We start from the raw sequence: 13,013 nt of genomic DNA on the forward strand, positions 1-13,013 counted from the left end.
TGTTACTAGCCTTAAAAGGTTTTGTGTGTGTGTGTGTGTGAGATTCCTTAGGATTTTCTACATATCAGATCATGCCATCTGTGAATAGAGTTATTTGTTTTATCCAGCCTGAATGCCATTATTTCTTTTTCTTTCCTATTTTCCCCGGCTAGGACCTCTAGTGGTGTTGAAAAGAAGTGGGGAAAGCAGAGGTCCTTGTCTTTCTTCTGTTCTTAGAGGGAAAGCTTTTCGTCTCTCACCACTGAGTGGTTAGCTGTGAGCTTTTTCAGGATGGCCTTTATCGGTGTGCAGGAGTTTCCTTCTGTTCTGAGTTTGTTGAGTGTTTTTATCATGAATAGGTGTAGGATTTTGCAAATACTTTTTCTGCATCTATGGAGATGATCACGTGGCCTTTGTCCTTTGTTCTATGGTGGTATATCACAGTGAGTGATTTTCCCATGTCCTGGGATAAATCCCAAGCATGGGGCTTCCCTGGTGGCACAGTGGTTGAGAATCTGCCTGCCAATGCAGGGGACACGGGTTCGAGCCCTGGTCTGGGAAGATCCCACATGCCACGGAGCAACTAAGCCCGTGTGCCACAGCTACTGAGCCTGCGCATCTGGAGCCCGTGCTCTGCAACACGAGAAGCCGCGGATAGTGAGAGGCCCGCGCACCGCAATGAAGAGTGGCCCCCACTTGCCTCAACTAGAGAAAGCCCTTGCACAGAAACGAAGACCCAACACAGCCAAAAATAAATAAATAAATGAATTAATTAAAAAAAAAAAACTTTCTAAAAAAAAAAAGAGAAATCCCAAGCATGGCGTATAATCCTTTTTGTATCTTGCTAGGTTTAATTTGCTAATATTTTGCTGAGGATTTTATGTCTATATTCAGAAGGGATTTGGGTCTGTTGTACTCTTGAGCTGTTTTGTCTGGTTTTGCTCTCAGGATAATACTGGCTTCACAGAGGGAGGTGGAAAGTGAAACAGAAGAGATTCTGTTTTTTGAAAGAGTTTATGAAGCATTGGTATTAATTTTTGTTAATTGGCGATTTTGTTAACATTTGGTAGACTTTTCCAGTAAAGCTGTCTGGTCCTGGCCCTTTGTGTATGGGGGGAAGTGTGTCTTTGTTTCTTCTTGAGTCAGTTTCCCTAATTCTTACCTTTGTAGAAATTTCATCTAGGTTACTTAATTTGTTAGCATAAAATTGTTTGTAGTGTTCGTAGTGTAACCTTTTTATTTCTGTGAAGTCAGTAGTAATGTTCCCTCGTTCATTCCTGATTTTAGCAATTTGACTCTTCTCTCTTATTTTCTTAGTCTAGGAAAATGTTGTTAATTTTGTTGATATTTTTCAAGGAACCTACTTTGATTTCATTGATTTTCTTTATTGCTTTCCGTATTCTGTTTCATTTTTTAATGTTCTTTCTTGTACCTCAGCAGTTCTTAAGTGTGGTTTGGGGTCCCTAAGCCTCCTTCAGTGGGTCCTTGAAGTGAATACAGTTTTCATAATAATATCTAGATGTCATTTACCTTCTACACTCTGATTTTCTCACAAGCGTAACTTGGAGTATTACAGAGGTCCCAGACAGGCAGAAGCAGATAGAAGCAGAGATGAGAATCCATCAGTTGTCTTTTATTAAGCCAGACATTAAAGAGTTTGCAAAAATGTAAATCAGTGGCATTCTTTTCACTAAATTTTTTTTGTTTTGGACAATAGTTATTTTTTAGTTAAAAAATATACCATTTATAAGTGACGTGCCTTGCTATTTTAAAATGAATTATTAAATTTTTTTACAATTCTCAGTTTAAATTTCTAATTCATATTAAAAGATATAATCCACGTTAAAAAAGCTCTTAGGAGTCTTCAGTAATTTCTAATAGTGTAAAGGGACCATTAATGGAAAGGTTTTAAAGCTACTGTTATGTATTGTTTTACTTAGTCTTTAAAAAACCCGATGGTTTAGATCTTACCATTTGTAGTAAACAGAATAGAGATCTAAGTAATTCATTCAGAATTTTAGAGTTAGGAGCCTGGATTTAAAACTAAATTTTCCAGAATTTATGCCCTTTTAAAATTTTACTACTCTGCCTTTTGCATTATTGTGAATAGGTAATTATTTGAATTTTCTTCTTTTTCTATGTCATTTCATGCTCTGATTTCTTATGATTTAAAACCAGCTAATGAGTCAGTCTTGGATTACAGCATGTTCTCAGGATTGTGTGGTGTTCTCAGGCTGTAATGACTGTGATGTTTCCTCAACAGGAAGGGGTCTCATGATGATGTTGAGGAGCAGGGTTGGAGACGAGAAGACCAACGTCAGGAAGTCTGCACTCCAGGTGCGAGTTTTTCTGGACATTCTTTTCATGTACTCTTTTTAAGCACTAACAACTTGAAGTTGCAAGAGACTATTTTAAAAACGCTTCGGCCATATTCATTACTCACTTTTCTCTTAATGTTAGTTCACCTTGTTCCTGTTAAATGTAAATTACATAGATGAACTGAAGGATCATCTGTTCTTAAGTGTTCCTACTGGGTTGCTGGCTTTTTAGGAATCACAATTTTATATCCTTAATTTCATTTTTTAGAATAAGGATTCTTAACCTGGGGACCATGGATGGATTTTGATAGGGTTCATGAAACCCCTGAAATTGTTTCAGTGTACTAGTTTGTATAAAATGTATGTCAAGTTTTCTCCAGAAAGGTGTTAAATTTCACCAGATTCTAAAAGGTGGGATGTTACTGGGAGGGGGGATGGATCTATGATCTCAAAAATGAAAGAATCACAAACTTAAACAGCAGTGTTTTGTCTGCAGTTTTGATTTTTGTATTGACATTATGCCTAAGTCACCCCTTCATGTTACACATGACCTTCTAGGTCTTAGTGAGCATTTTGAAGCACTGTGACGTCTCGGGTATGAAAGAAGAGTTGTCCATCCTGCAGGACCGGTGTCGGGACCTTGCTGTGTCTGTCCGCAAGCAGGCCTTGCAGTCTCTCACCGAGCTTCTTACGGTGAGACGCAGCCACCGTGTGTCTGATGGGTGGTATTTTACGTTACAAATAATTCAGCTTGATGAAGTACCTGTTAGAAACTCTCCTAAGTCCACTGTAGGACTCTACAGTGTAAGAGAAAGGAATCTGTCCATTACCTCTGGTAGATTGCATTTCATATTAAATATAATATGACTAATGCTAGAGAATGCTAATGGTTAGCATTCTCTTGACTTCAGGTTAAATCTCATATAGAAATGTGAATTTTAAAATTAATTTGGTTAGGCAAGAGGCCTAGATTAATTTTTGTCCATTAAAACCTATATAGGTGATATTGCCAAAAGAGCAGATCCACTAATCCTATATATAATTTACTTTTGCCAAATAATTAGTTTTTGAAGAATTTTAAAAGTGAGTTTTTTTCTTTATTTCATGATAGAAGACATTAAGCAATGCATGTTTTGACTTTCTCTGTTAGCATCTATTCTAATTACTCCTTAGGATAAAAATTTATTATTTGCTCTCGATCGTGAATTACGAAAAAGTGCTGCCTCACTACCAATAATAAGATAATCACTGTGTAAGTCTAAAATTCCAGTATGGGATTTCCCTGGTGGCGCAGTGGTTAAGAATCTACCTGCCAATGCAGGGTACACAGGTTCAATCCCTGGTCCGGGAAGATCCCACATGCCACGGAGCAGCTAGGCTCGTGTGTCACAACTACTGGACCTGTGCTCTAGAGCCCATGCTCCGCAACAAGGGAAGCCACAGCAATGAGAAGCCCGTGTGCAGCAACGAAGACCCAATGCAGCCAAAAATAAATAAATAAATAAATTTAAAATTTAAGTGTGCACTGATTTACTGTTACTGGAGCTTGAATTTGGTTTTCACATATATTTGGAATGTTGTTTTTTTTCCCACTGTATGTTTTATTTGTAATTATGTGAGCAACTACTTGTAACATATCCTAAAACATCGATCACAGCTTCCCCGATTCGTGTTCAGACCTGTGATAGCGTAGGCGTCTTTATGACTTCCTGACTTTCGACTCCTCAGGCACAGCCTCAGTGTGTCCAGGTGCAGAAGGCCTGGCTGGGGGGCGTTGTCCCGGCCGTGATGGACGGTGAGAGCACCGTGCAGGACAAGGCCCTGGAGTGTCTGGACCAGCTCCTGCTGCAGAACATCAGGCATCATGGTCAGTTCCACTGCGGGGACAACAGCCAGGTGCTCGCCTGGACGCTGCTGACACTGCTGAGCACAGAGCGCCAGGAGCTGGGGTACGTTCACGTGCAACTGGTTGTCCTTAGGAAGGGCTTTCGTTACCAGTTCCTGTGTCGATCTCGGAAAATCAGCTCTCCACATTGCTTAATATACGAAGACTCAATCTTGATCTTTTTCCCTTGACCTAGTTCAAATCTCTTAGCATTTTTGTGGTGACGGTTTTTGTGAAGCCTTCCTTTGCTTTTCTCTGAGTGTTTTCCAGCTTCTAATTGATGTCTTAATATGTAGTAGAAAGCATTAATGGATTTGCTATATTAACGTTAACTTTCCACAGTACTAGTTACTATGATAGATGACTTCCTGGGTATGACAAGTTAGACTTTTTCTGACATCGTATTGGGTTGGTTGACTTAATCACACTGCAGCATTTTTTCCATTTGATAACATTTGCTGGGTGTTCACTGTGCAGTGAGCAATGCAGTGAAGAGTTAGCACCTGCACTGATCAATTTTAATCTCTACTGCAGTAATCTTGCGGCTGGTTTGTGTTTGTGCTCCCTTGACTGTCTTTTCCTTTCCTTTTTTTCTTTATCATATAAGAAACACCTCCCTGCTTGTTTACATGTACTTATGGAGGAATTATCATACAATAGAAAGAATAATAGATGTAGTATCATAATAGATACTAATAATTGTTAACCATGCTCCAATATAAAATAAAAATTAAAAAAAAAAAGATACTGATAGATAATAATAGATTTAGTATACCGTGTGTGGCCCTGGCAAATCACCCCATCTCTCTGGGCCTTAGTTTTCTCATTTGTAAGAAGAGTCGGTTACACTACATGATCTCTTAAGGTCCCTTTTGTTGTTAAAAATCTGACTGAAAATGCATTCACTCATTAAATATTTTCTCAGTACCAACTATATGCTTTGCTGAAATTCCTGGAAGGGAGAGGAATTTAGCCAGCAGTAGAATCAACTACTTTTTTTGCTTTTCTTAGGGATATCTTACTGTGCACACCCAGTGTATACTAGCTCATGAGAAACTGTTGGGAGGTTTATTTCATTTCTTTAACTTTTATGCTAAAATATAACATGTATAGAAAAACGTACAAACTGTAAGATCAATAAATATCAAAAAGAAAATATAGCCATGTAACCACCACCCAGGTCCAGAAATAGAACATTGCTCGGCCTGAGAAAACTCTTCCTTCCCATCGCTCTCCTTCCCTCCTCAAAGGGCACGACCACTGTGATTTTAACACCATGTGTGCGTTTTCTCTACTCTTCATCTTCATGTAAGTGGAATTATGTGGTATGTATTCTTTGTGTGTCTGACTCCTTTTACTCAAAGGAATACAAGATTTCATTCAAGTTACTGTGTGCAGCTATAGCTCATTCACGTTCATTGCTCTGTGTGTGTGTGTATGACATTTGTGAATAAGCTACAGTTTATCCAGTCAACTGTTGATAGATTAGGGGTCGTTTCCAGTTTTTTATTACGAGGTATAATGCTGTTGTGAATATTCCCATGCGTATCTTTGGCACACATTTCTCTTGGATGTACACCTAGGAGCAGTGCTGTTGAGTATGCTTTTATTCGTCTTTCATGGTTACTGCCAGACAGCTTTCCAGAGTGGTGGGGCCAAGTTACATTTCCTTGCAGCACTTAATGAGAGTTCCAGTTGCTCCATATCTTGGCCTGCATTTCGTGTTGTCAGTCTTCCTTTTTAGCCTTTTTGGTCCATTTTGGACCAATACTGGTATTTCTTGGTGGTTTTAATTTGCACTGCCATGTTGACTAATGCAGTTGAGCCTCTTTTCGTAGGTGGATTAGCATTTAGATATTCACATTGTGAATTACCTGCCCAGGTCTCGGGCCCTTTTTTTTTTTTTTTTTTTAATTCGGCTGTCACTCTTTTGCTTGTTCAGGCAGAAGTGTTCATTATATACTTATGTACAAGCATTGTTATATGTATTACAGATATCTCTCCCATCCCATGATTTGCCTCTTTACTCTCTTAATGATGTCTTTTGATGAGTTCAGTTTGTCAGTGGTTTTCTTTATAGTTAATGTATTTTTAAAGAAATCTTTTCCTACCTCAGAATCATATACATATTTTCCCATATACTCTCCTAGAAGTCTGATTTTTTTCTTTCCCCTTTACAGTTAGGTCTTTAACTTACCTGCAATTAAGATGTGTCATAGCTTCCTTCATAGGCTCTCTGTTTTCATTTTAAGATGGGGGAAACACCTGTGCATATTTGAAGTCAGAAAACCAGTATGTAGAAAATATCAAGGATGATTGAAAGGGATAAAGTTTCTGAAAAAGAACAATATGTGAAAGGATACACTTTATAAAGTAGGAGGAGAGAGCTCCAGAAATAAAAGGAAACACAGAGAACAGGAAGAGAGAAACACAAAAGAGGACATAATATAAGCACTAGAGCTTTCAGCCTTTTTCTTCTCCGTAAAGTGATGCTCAGTGTTTGCCCAGTACAGCATGTTCACAGCAGCGTGATCCACAGCAGCTAAAAGGTGGAAACAATCCAGGTGTCCATGCACTGGTGAAGAGATAAATAAGATGTGGTCTATACACGCAATGAAATATTACTCAGCCTTAAGAAGTCACAAAATTCTGACAGATGCTATAACATGGATGAACCTTGAAAACATGCTAAGTGAAATAAGCCAGACATGAAAGGACAAATATTGGATGGTTCCTCTTATGTGAGGTCCCTAGAATAGTTAGACTCTGGGAGGCAGAAAGGGGCGGTGGGGAGGAACTGCTTAAGGGGTACAGTACGGAGTCTCAGTGTGGGGTGAGAAAAAGCTCTGGAGGTGGGTGGTTGCACAACAGTGCAAATGGGCTTAATGCCACTGATCTCTGTACTTTAAAATGGTTAAAAAGATAAGTTTTGTTATGTACATTACCACAATTTAGAAAACAATGTATTTGCCCAAGTTAGGAAGGAGAGGGTGGAATTAGGGGCAACAGTTCTCAAAGTGTGGTGGATTCAGGAGCTTAGACTCTCTTGTCGTCTTAAAAACACACATACACAGAGAGAGCTGTGAGTTCAGTTTTATTTGGGGTTTACTGAGGACTGTAGTCCAAGAGACAGCCTCTCTGTAACTGAGGAACTGCTCTGAAGAGGTGGGGGGGGGGGCGCGGGTCAGTATATATGTGATTTTGGTGAGGGGCGTATGGGCAATCAAGCACACATCTTGGTAGAAGGTTGCTGCTGGTCACGAGGAGCGGATGTCTCTGTTAATGGATTTTAGTGCTTTTCTAGGTATGAGAAGATGCAAGAAGTTGGGCTCATAAAATCTTCCTGAAAATACCTACCTATCTGAAGGCCTGTTCTGCCAGTTTTCCCAGAGCACAGAGGGCCTCATTCCTGGTCTTGGCCCTGAACTCCTCTCAGGAGGTGTAGAAGGTCAAGGGACTGCAATGGCCAGTGACCTTATCCTTGTAGAGGCGGATGGCAAGTGGCAGTTTTTAGTTGGCAGCCTTTATCGTAATATTAAGATGTCATGTGCCATTGCCACTTTTACTCTTTGACAGTACTAGAGTTCCTAGAAGCCATGTGATGATATTGAAACAAATTGAATGGAGAATCAGATGTAAGAATGCACGTCTTTTGTTTAAGCCAGGCCATAAGGAGATTTGCAAAAGTACAAAGCAACGTCACTGTTCTTACCAAGTTTTTTTTTGTTTTGAGAAAGATACCAGGTTTTGGGGGGGGGGGGGGAAGAATTGCATTATTTATGTTAACGTGTAATTAGCTTATTGTTATTTCTGACAAATTAATAGATAAGTATTTTTAAATTTCTGTTTTAACTTCTAGTATGGCAAATATTGATAGGTATAACCCGCATGAACAAAAATGGTCTTCGAGGTGGTCAGTAATTTTTAAGAGTTTAAAAGGGCCCTGAGCAGAAAAAGTGTGAGAGCCACTGAACAAGGGAATCAACTTTAAAAAAGGATTGAGAACAGTTGGGCTAGTGGAATAGAGTTGTATAAATAAACTCTTGTGATCACAAGTTCTTTAATAAGCAGAAGGTAACTGGGATTCCAGGAGCTGCTCGGGACAGGAGACTCCGCAGAGCAGGTGAGCTTCGAGTTTGGACCTTGGCGGTTAACAAGGGGCGGGAGGTGCTCTCGTGGAGGACGCAGCCAGTGCAGGGCCGCGGGCGCATGCGTGGTGTGTGCTGCAGGGGCCCCAGGAGTTCATAGCACAGGAGGTGTCACGGATCGGCTGTGTCTGTGACCAGAGTCTGAGGACACAGGCCACCGGTGAATGACTCGAGCTCAAGGCGTGGCGACCGGGTCCAGGGGAAGCAGCTGGCTGCAGAGGAGCTGTCCAGCGGTGGGAAGCTGGGGAGGGGGGGACCGGCTCTGAGGGCTGAGGACGCCCTGCGCCCTCCACTCTGGTTGCCCACAGGCCAGTGGAAAGGGAGTCGCGGCAGCCAGGAGGGAGCACGTGGAGCAGCATGGGTTTTTACCTTTTTTTCTTTTGTCAGCTTAGGGTAGCTTCCTTTTGATGGTGGTGTGACCTCAATCATCCCTAGAGGTGGAAAGAGTTGAGAGTAACCAGGCAGGCCTAATGGTGAGGGTCTCCAGGCTGGAAATAGCAACGCAAAGGCTTAGAGGCCCGCCGCTCCAGGAATCCTAACTGAAAGGGCTTCTGGGTGGGGTTGCTGTTGAACAAGGCCCGGAAAGCAGAGGTGGGGCGGGGCGGGGGGTGGAGGGAGGGCTGGGGATGGAGTCCCATTTTCAGGGTGAGCTTGCGACGATCCTGATGATGGAGGACATCGCCCAGAGTTAGGTTGTAGGTTAGAGAAGATGACTAAGAACAGACCTCTTCAAAATCAGCCGTTGGTGTGATTAGAAGAAAAGGAATTAGTGAAAAGGGTCAAACAAGTCGACCGGAGTGTAAGGGAGAGCGTGGTCAGTTCTGTCCAGCAGGGGGCACTGAGATGGGCACTGAGGGGGGTTGCTTTGGTTTGATATTAGGATAGAGGTCTGCAGTGCTTTTCAGGAAACCAGGTGGTGTTTGCTGAACCGCATTCTGAGTGGTGTGGCATCCCCTGCTTGTGATGGGCAGTGCGGCTAATGGAGGGTCCAGCTGGGAGGCTTTGGGGGCGGCTCAGCCCATGTGGAGGGTGTGCGTGCGTGGTCAGAGAGGAGCCAGATTTGAGATCTCAAAGCTGGAAGTTCAGAGGACGTTTTGTCGTTCTGTTTGCTTCCTGCAGTAAAGTTCAGTTAATATTCTGTGTGATGCTTGTACGTAAACTTTTAAATATTTGTTGATTTCATGTATCTTGCTTTTGGATAGCAGTCAGATATAAATTATGTTAGTCATTTGCAGTAAAACTCTAGATAGATTTTTAACCAAAAGCTAATTCATTAATAAAACCATTCATTTATATGCATATGCTTATTGTGTGTAGATGTGTTTATTTTCTTATAGTTGCCTTCTGCGTGCTTTGAGAATTCTTTTTTTCATTTAATGAGAAAGTCTTGCTAATCTGAGTGTGTGTGTGTGCCTAGCAGTAGAAGAGATTAATTGGGGGAAGAAATGTATTATTTTTCTCTCCACTTAAATATATAATACTGCATTTGTCTCATGAGTCATATGATGTCATTCAGTGCTATAGGAAAAAGTAAAATAAGAAATGGTTTAAAAATAGCAGTGACATCACACAAACACTTTAATACATCAGAAGCATTTTTTATTTTAGAAAAGTTTGATATATGTATTTCTGAGTGGTATTGGCAGGTCATAGCAAAGTCGAGCTCATTTAATATCACCATATTTAAATGCTAGGATGTCATTTCTCTCCAATCCTTCCATTGAAAAAAGGACAATGTCTACATTTTTTTGTTACTAAAACCCTGTAGACTCTGGATGTACCTGTTATTGGTAACTTACCCCATACGTTTGCATAGAAATTTTAGAGGGTCTCAAGTGAATTATGAAATTTTATTATTTTCTTTAAAAATAAATACTTTATGGGCAGGGGAGGGGTAAATATACCTTATTCAGTGTAATAATAATTAGAAAGATACGTAGTTTGCTATCAGATGAGCCACTAGCCAGGAACCTCTGTTTGCATGTTTTATGTGCCAGAATCCTGGAGCAGAAGTTGATACCCTTCACCGAGGGTCAGGTCTGAACAGTTTTGTGTATTTACAGTTACAATTCTGCTTTCTCATCTTTTTTCCAGCCGCTATTTAAATAAGGCTTTTCATGTCTGGTCCAAGAAAGATAAGTTCTCCTCCACTTTTGTAAGCAATGTGCTCTCCCACACTGGCAAGGAGCACGCTGCCCCGGCCTGGATGCTGCTCTCCAAGGTTGCTGGCTCGTCACCCACGCTGGACTACACCCACGTCATAAAGTCCTGGGAGAAGATAAGCAGGTTCGCGTGCTTGTAATGTAGCTGCCACCAGACACGAGAGAGTCTTGGGAACAAAGCTCATGTCTTAAGGAAGTGGGCTCTTTCATAGATACCCAGATCTTTTCTTTAAATTCTGGCATAAAAACAAACAGGAAAAAAAGAATCACTTTTAGGCTTTCATTGTCCAAGTACATTAAGTGCCTTAATGCTCCCCAACTCGACTCCTAAACCATGCTACCCTACTTCCTCCAGTACTGATAATCCAGAAGAAAAGTATTTTGTTGGCAGCAATTTTTACTTTGGTTCTATACTGATACTTCTTCTGCCCTTTCCACAGGCAGCAGGACCCCAATGCAGACACCTTAGGGCACATCCTCTGTGTTATCGGGCATATTGCAAAGCATCTTCCTCAGAGCACCCGGAACAAGGTGACAGGTGAGTGTCCACTGGAGAATCATGAAAAGGCTCTGCCTCTCACTTTATATATATTTTTAAGAGTTAAACTTCAAGGGAATTGACTCTCTTTTTTAGATGTTATCAAAAGTAAGCTGAATGGATTCTGGTGGTCACCAAAGTTGATCAGCCCAGCTGTTGATACTTTGCAAAGACTCTGTAGAGCATCTGCAGAGACTCCAGCGGAGGAGCAGGTACGCTACAGACTCTCCTGGGTGTGTCTGTCATTTGTCTGTACGTAGACGTAATGCTCTGCCTTGAAGCTGGGGATGTGTTCTCCGCGGAGACCTGGAAGGGTGGGTGGTCCCCATCAGTTAGTTCTCCAAGGAAGCACCTACGTGACAAGCAGTTGACGTTCCCCAAGAAGATCTTGGCGGCTGAAGACACACAGCTCCTTTAGGAGGTCACCTCCTTGGTTCTGGGTACCAGTGTCTTCTAGGAAGCACACCAGCCGGACACCTGTTCCCAAGATCGAATCTACAAGGTTGTCTTTTAATCATCGTAACCTCGGTGCTCACAATAGCTTGTTAGACCCTCCTCCCTCACTCCAAGGATGTGTAAGTGGTTTCCTTCTAGTCACGGCTTCCCTCCAGACCAGAAGATTTCTGATTAGTCATCATCCTGTCACCCTAGTATCTCTTGTCCCCAGAGTTCCCAGAGCCTCCTGCTGACATTCCCTATGGATTCATCATCACAACCCCAAACCAGCGTTCTGTGTGACACAGAGGGTTACTTTGACTCCCCAAAAGCTATCCATTTAAGTATCTCTAATGATAAATTATCTTACTACCATGTATTCAGTTTTTATCATGAAATATACTCCTAGACAGTGCTAATCATAATGAAAAATTTTAGGACTGGGGGTTATTAATAATGATTTTAGAAGTCAAAAATTAATTTAAATAATTGCTGAAATATATTTAAATCTCCCAGAATAAAAACATTATTGCTTCATCTGAGCTACCTGCCACCTTCCTAAGCTTCATTTTCTCGTATAGGTTCTTTTTAAAAAGTCCTTTCCTGATAAGTTAACCATTGTAGTAAGACAATATACTGTAACTTTTTTGCTTAGGACTTAAAACAGGTTAAAATTTAGTTAATTAAAAATGCCCAGCTCTTTCTGTGCCTGGTGTTTACCTGGCATAAACCTTTTGGCACTTTTTGGTGAAGGGGATACTTGCTTTATTTGATTTTCTGTTTATCTCTGATCCAAGAAAGTGTGTGAAAAACTTTTAAATAAGGAACATTACCTAAGTAGGGAGCATATTTGAATAGCAGAAAACAGGTAAAAACAAAACAAAAGGCTGATGATGAGGAACGAATGCTGTAGGAAAAAATGGAGGTTCTGTGGCAGAATGTGAGGGCGCCGTCCCCCAAGTGTCTGCGGCACGTCGCTCGTTAGTGCGGAGCCAGGCCTGCACCACGGGCCCCGCCCAGACTCTGAGGTCTTCCTCTCACTAGCAGCCGGGTGCTGGGCCTAAGGACTCAGCCAAGCTGGGACAGAGCGCGTGCATTTCAGAAGCTCCAGGTTGTGCAGTCTGTTAACATCTTAAGTGCAGTCATTTTGTAAAACGTTAATAAAGACAATAGCTTTGACACATTTTAGGCCGAGTCAGACTACGAATGTCTGGATCGTGATGATGGTTTGCCAGCAATTTGGCAAACTTAGAGTACCGTCTTGTGGTATTGCTGCTGGGCACTCCCTGGGGTGTGGTTCAGACTGCCCCTTCCTAAGGCACCTGCCGCATAATGTGGGAGACCTACACGTTAACCTGTAATCCCAACGTCTTAGAATAATTCCTGAAACGGAAGCAAGTGTCTGGTAACGTGGCGGTCCTGGGGCGGAGCCACTCAGCTCACCCTGGGTGTGTAGGGACGGCCTCCCGGGGAAAGTGGCTTCCGGGTTATAGGGTGTGACCGAGCTCCTCGGCCCATAAGCGTGGTGAGATGTGTGGGCTGGAGGTG

At 41.7% G+C, this 13,013-nt stretch overlaps 1 protein-coding gene across 2 annotated transcripts in view; it reads left to right on the forward strand.

Moving 5' to 3' along the window:
* NCAPD3 (non-SMC condensin II complex subunit D3) overlaps positions 1-13,013 on the forward strand; it is a 61,783-nt gene that overhangs the window by 20,239 nt on the left and 28,531 nt on the right. For both annotated transcript variants that reach the window (XM_068556191.1, XM_068556192.1), the window contains exons 14-19: positions 2,243-2,316; positions 2,856-2,990; positions 4,026-4,246; positions 10,425-10,616; positions 10,933-11,030; positions 11,127-11,242. In XM_068556191.1, the coding sequence (XP_068412292.1) occupies positions 2,243-2,316; positions 2,856-2,990; positions 4,026-4,246; positions 10,425-10,616; positions 10,933-11,030; positions 11,127-11,242 (836 nt within the window). The remainder of the gene's footprint in view (positions 1-2,242; positions 2,317-2,855; positions 2,991-4,025; positions 4,247-10,424; positions 10,617-10,932; positions 11,031-11,126; positions 11,243-13,013) is intronic.

Source organism: Eschrichtius robustus, chromosome 11 (assembly GCF_028021215.1).
Source record: "Eschrichtius robustus isolate mEscRob2 chromosome 11, mEscRob2.pri, whole genome shotgun sequence".
In the NCBI taxonomy this organism is placed as follows: Eukaryota; Metazoa; Chordata; class Mammalia; order Artiodactyla; family Eschrichtiidae; genus Eschrichtius; species Eschrichtius robustus.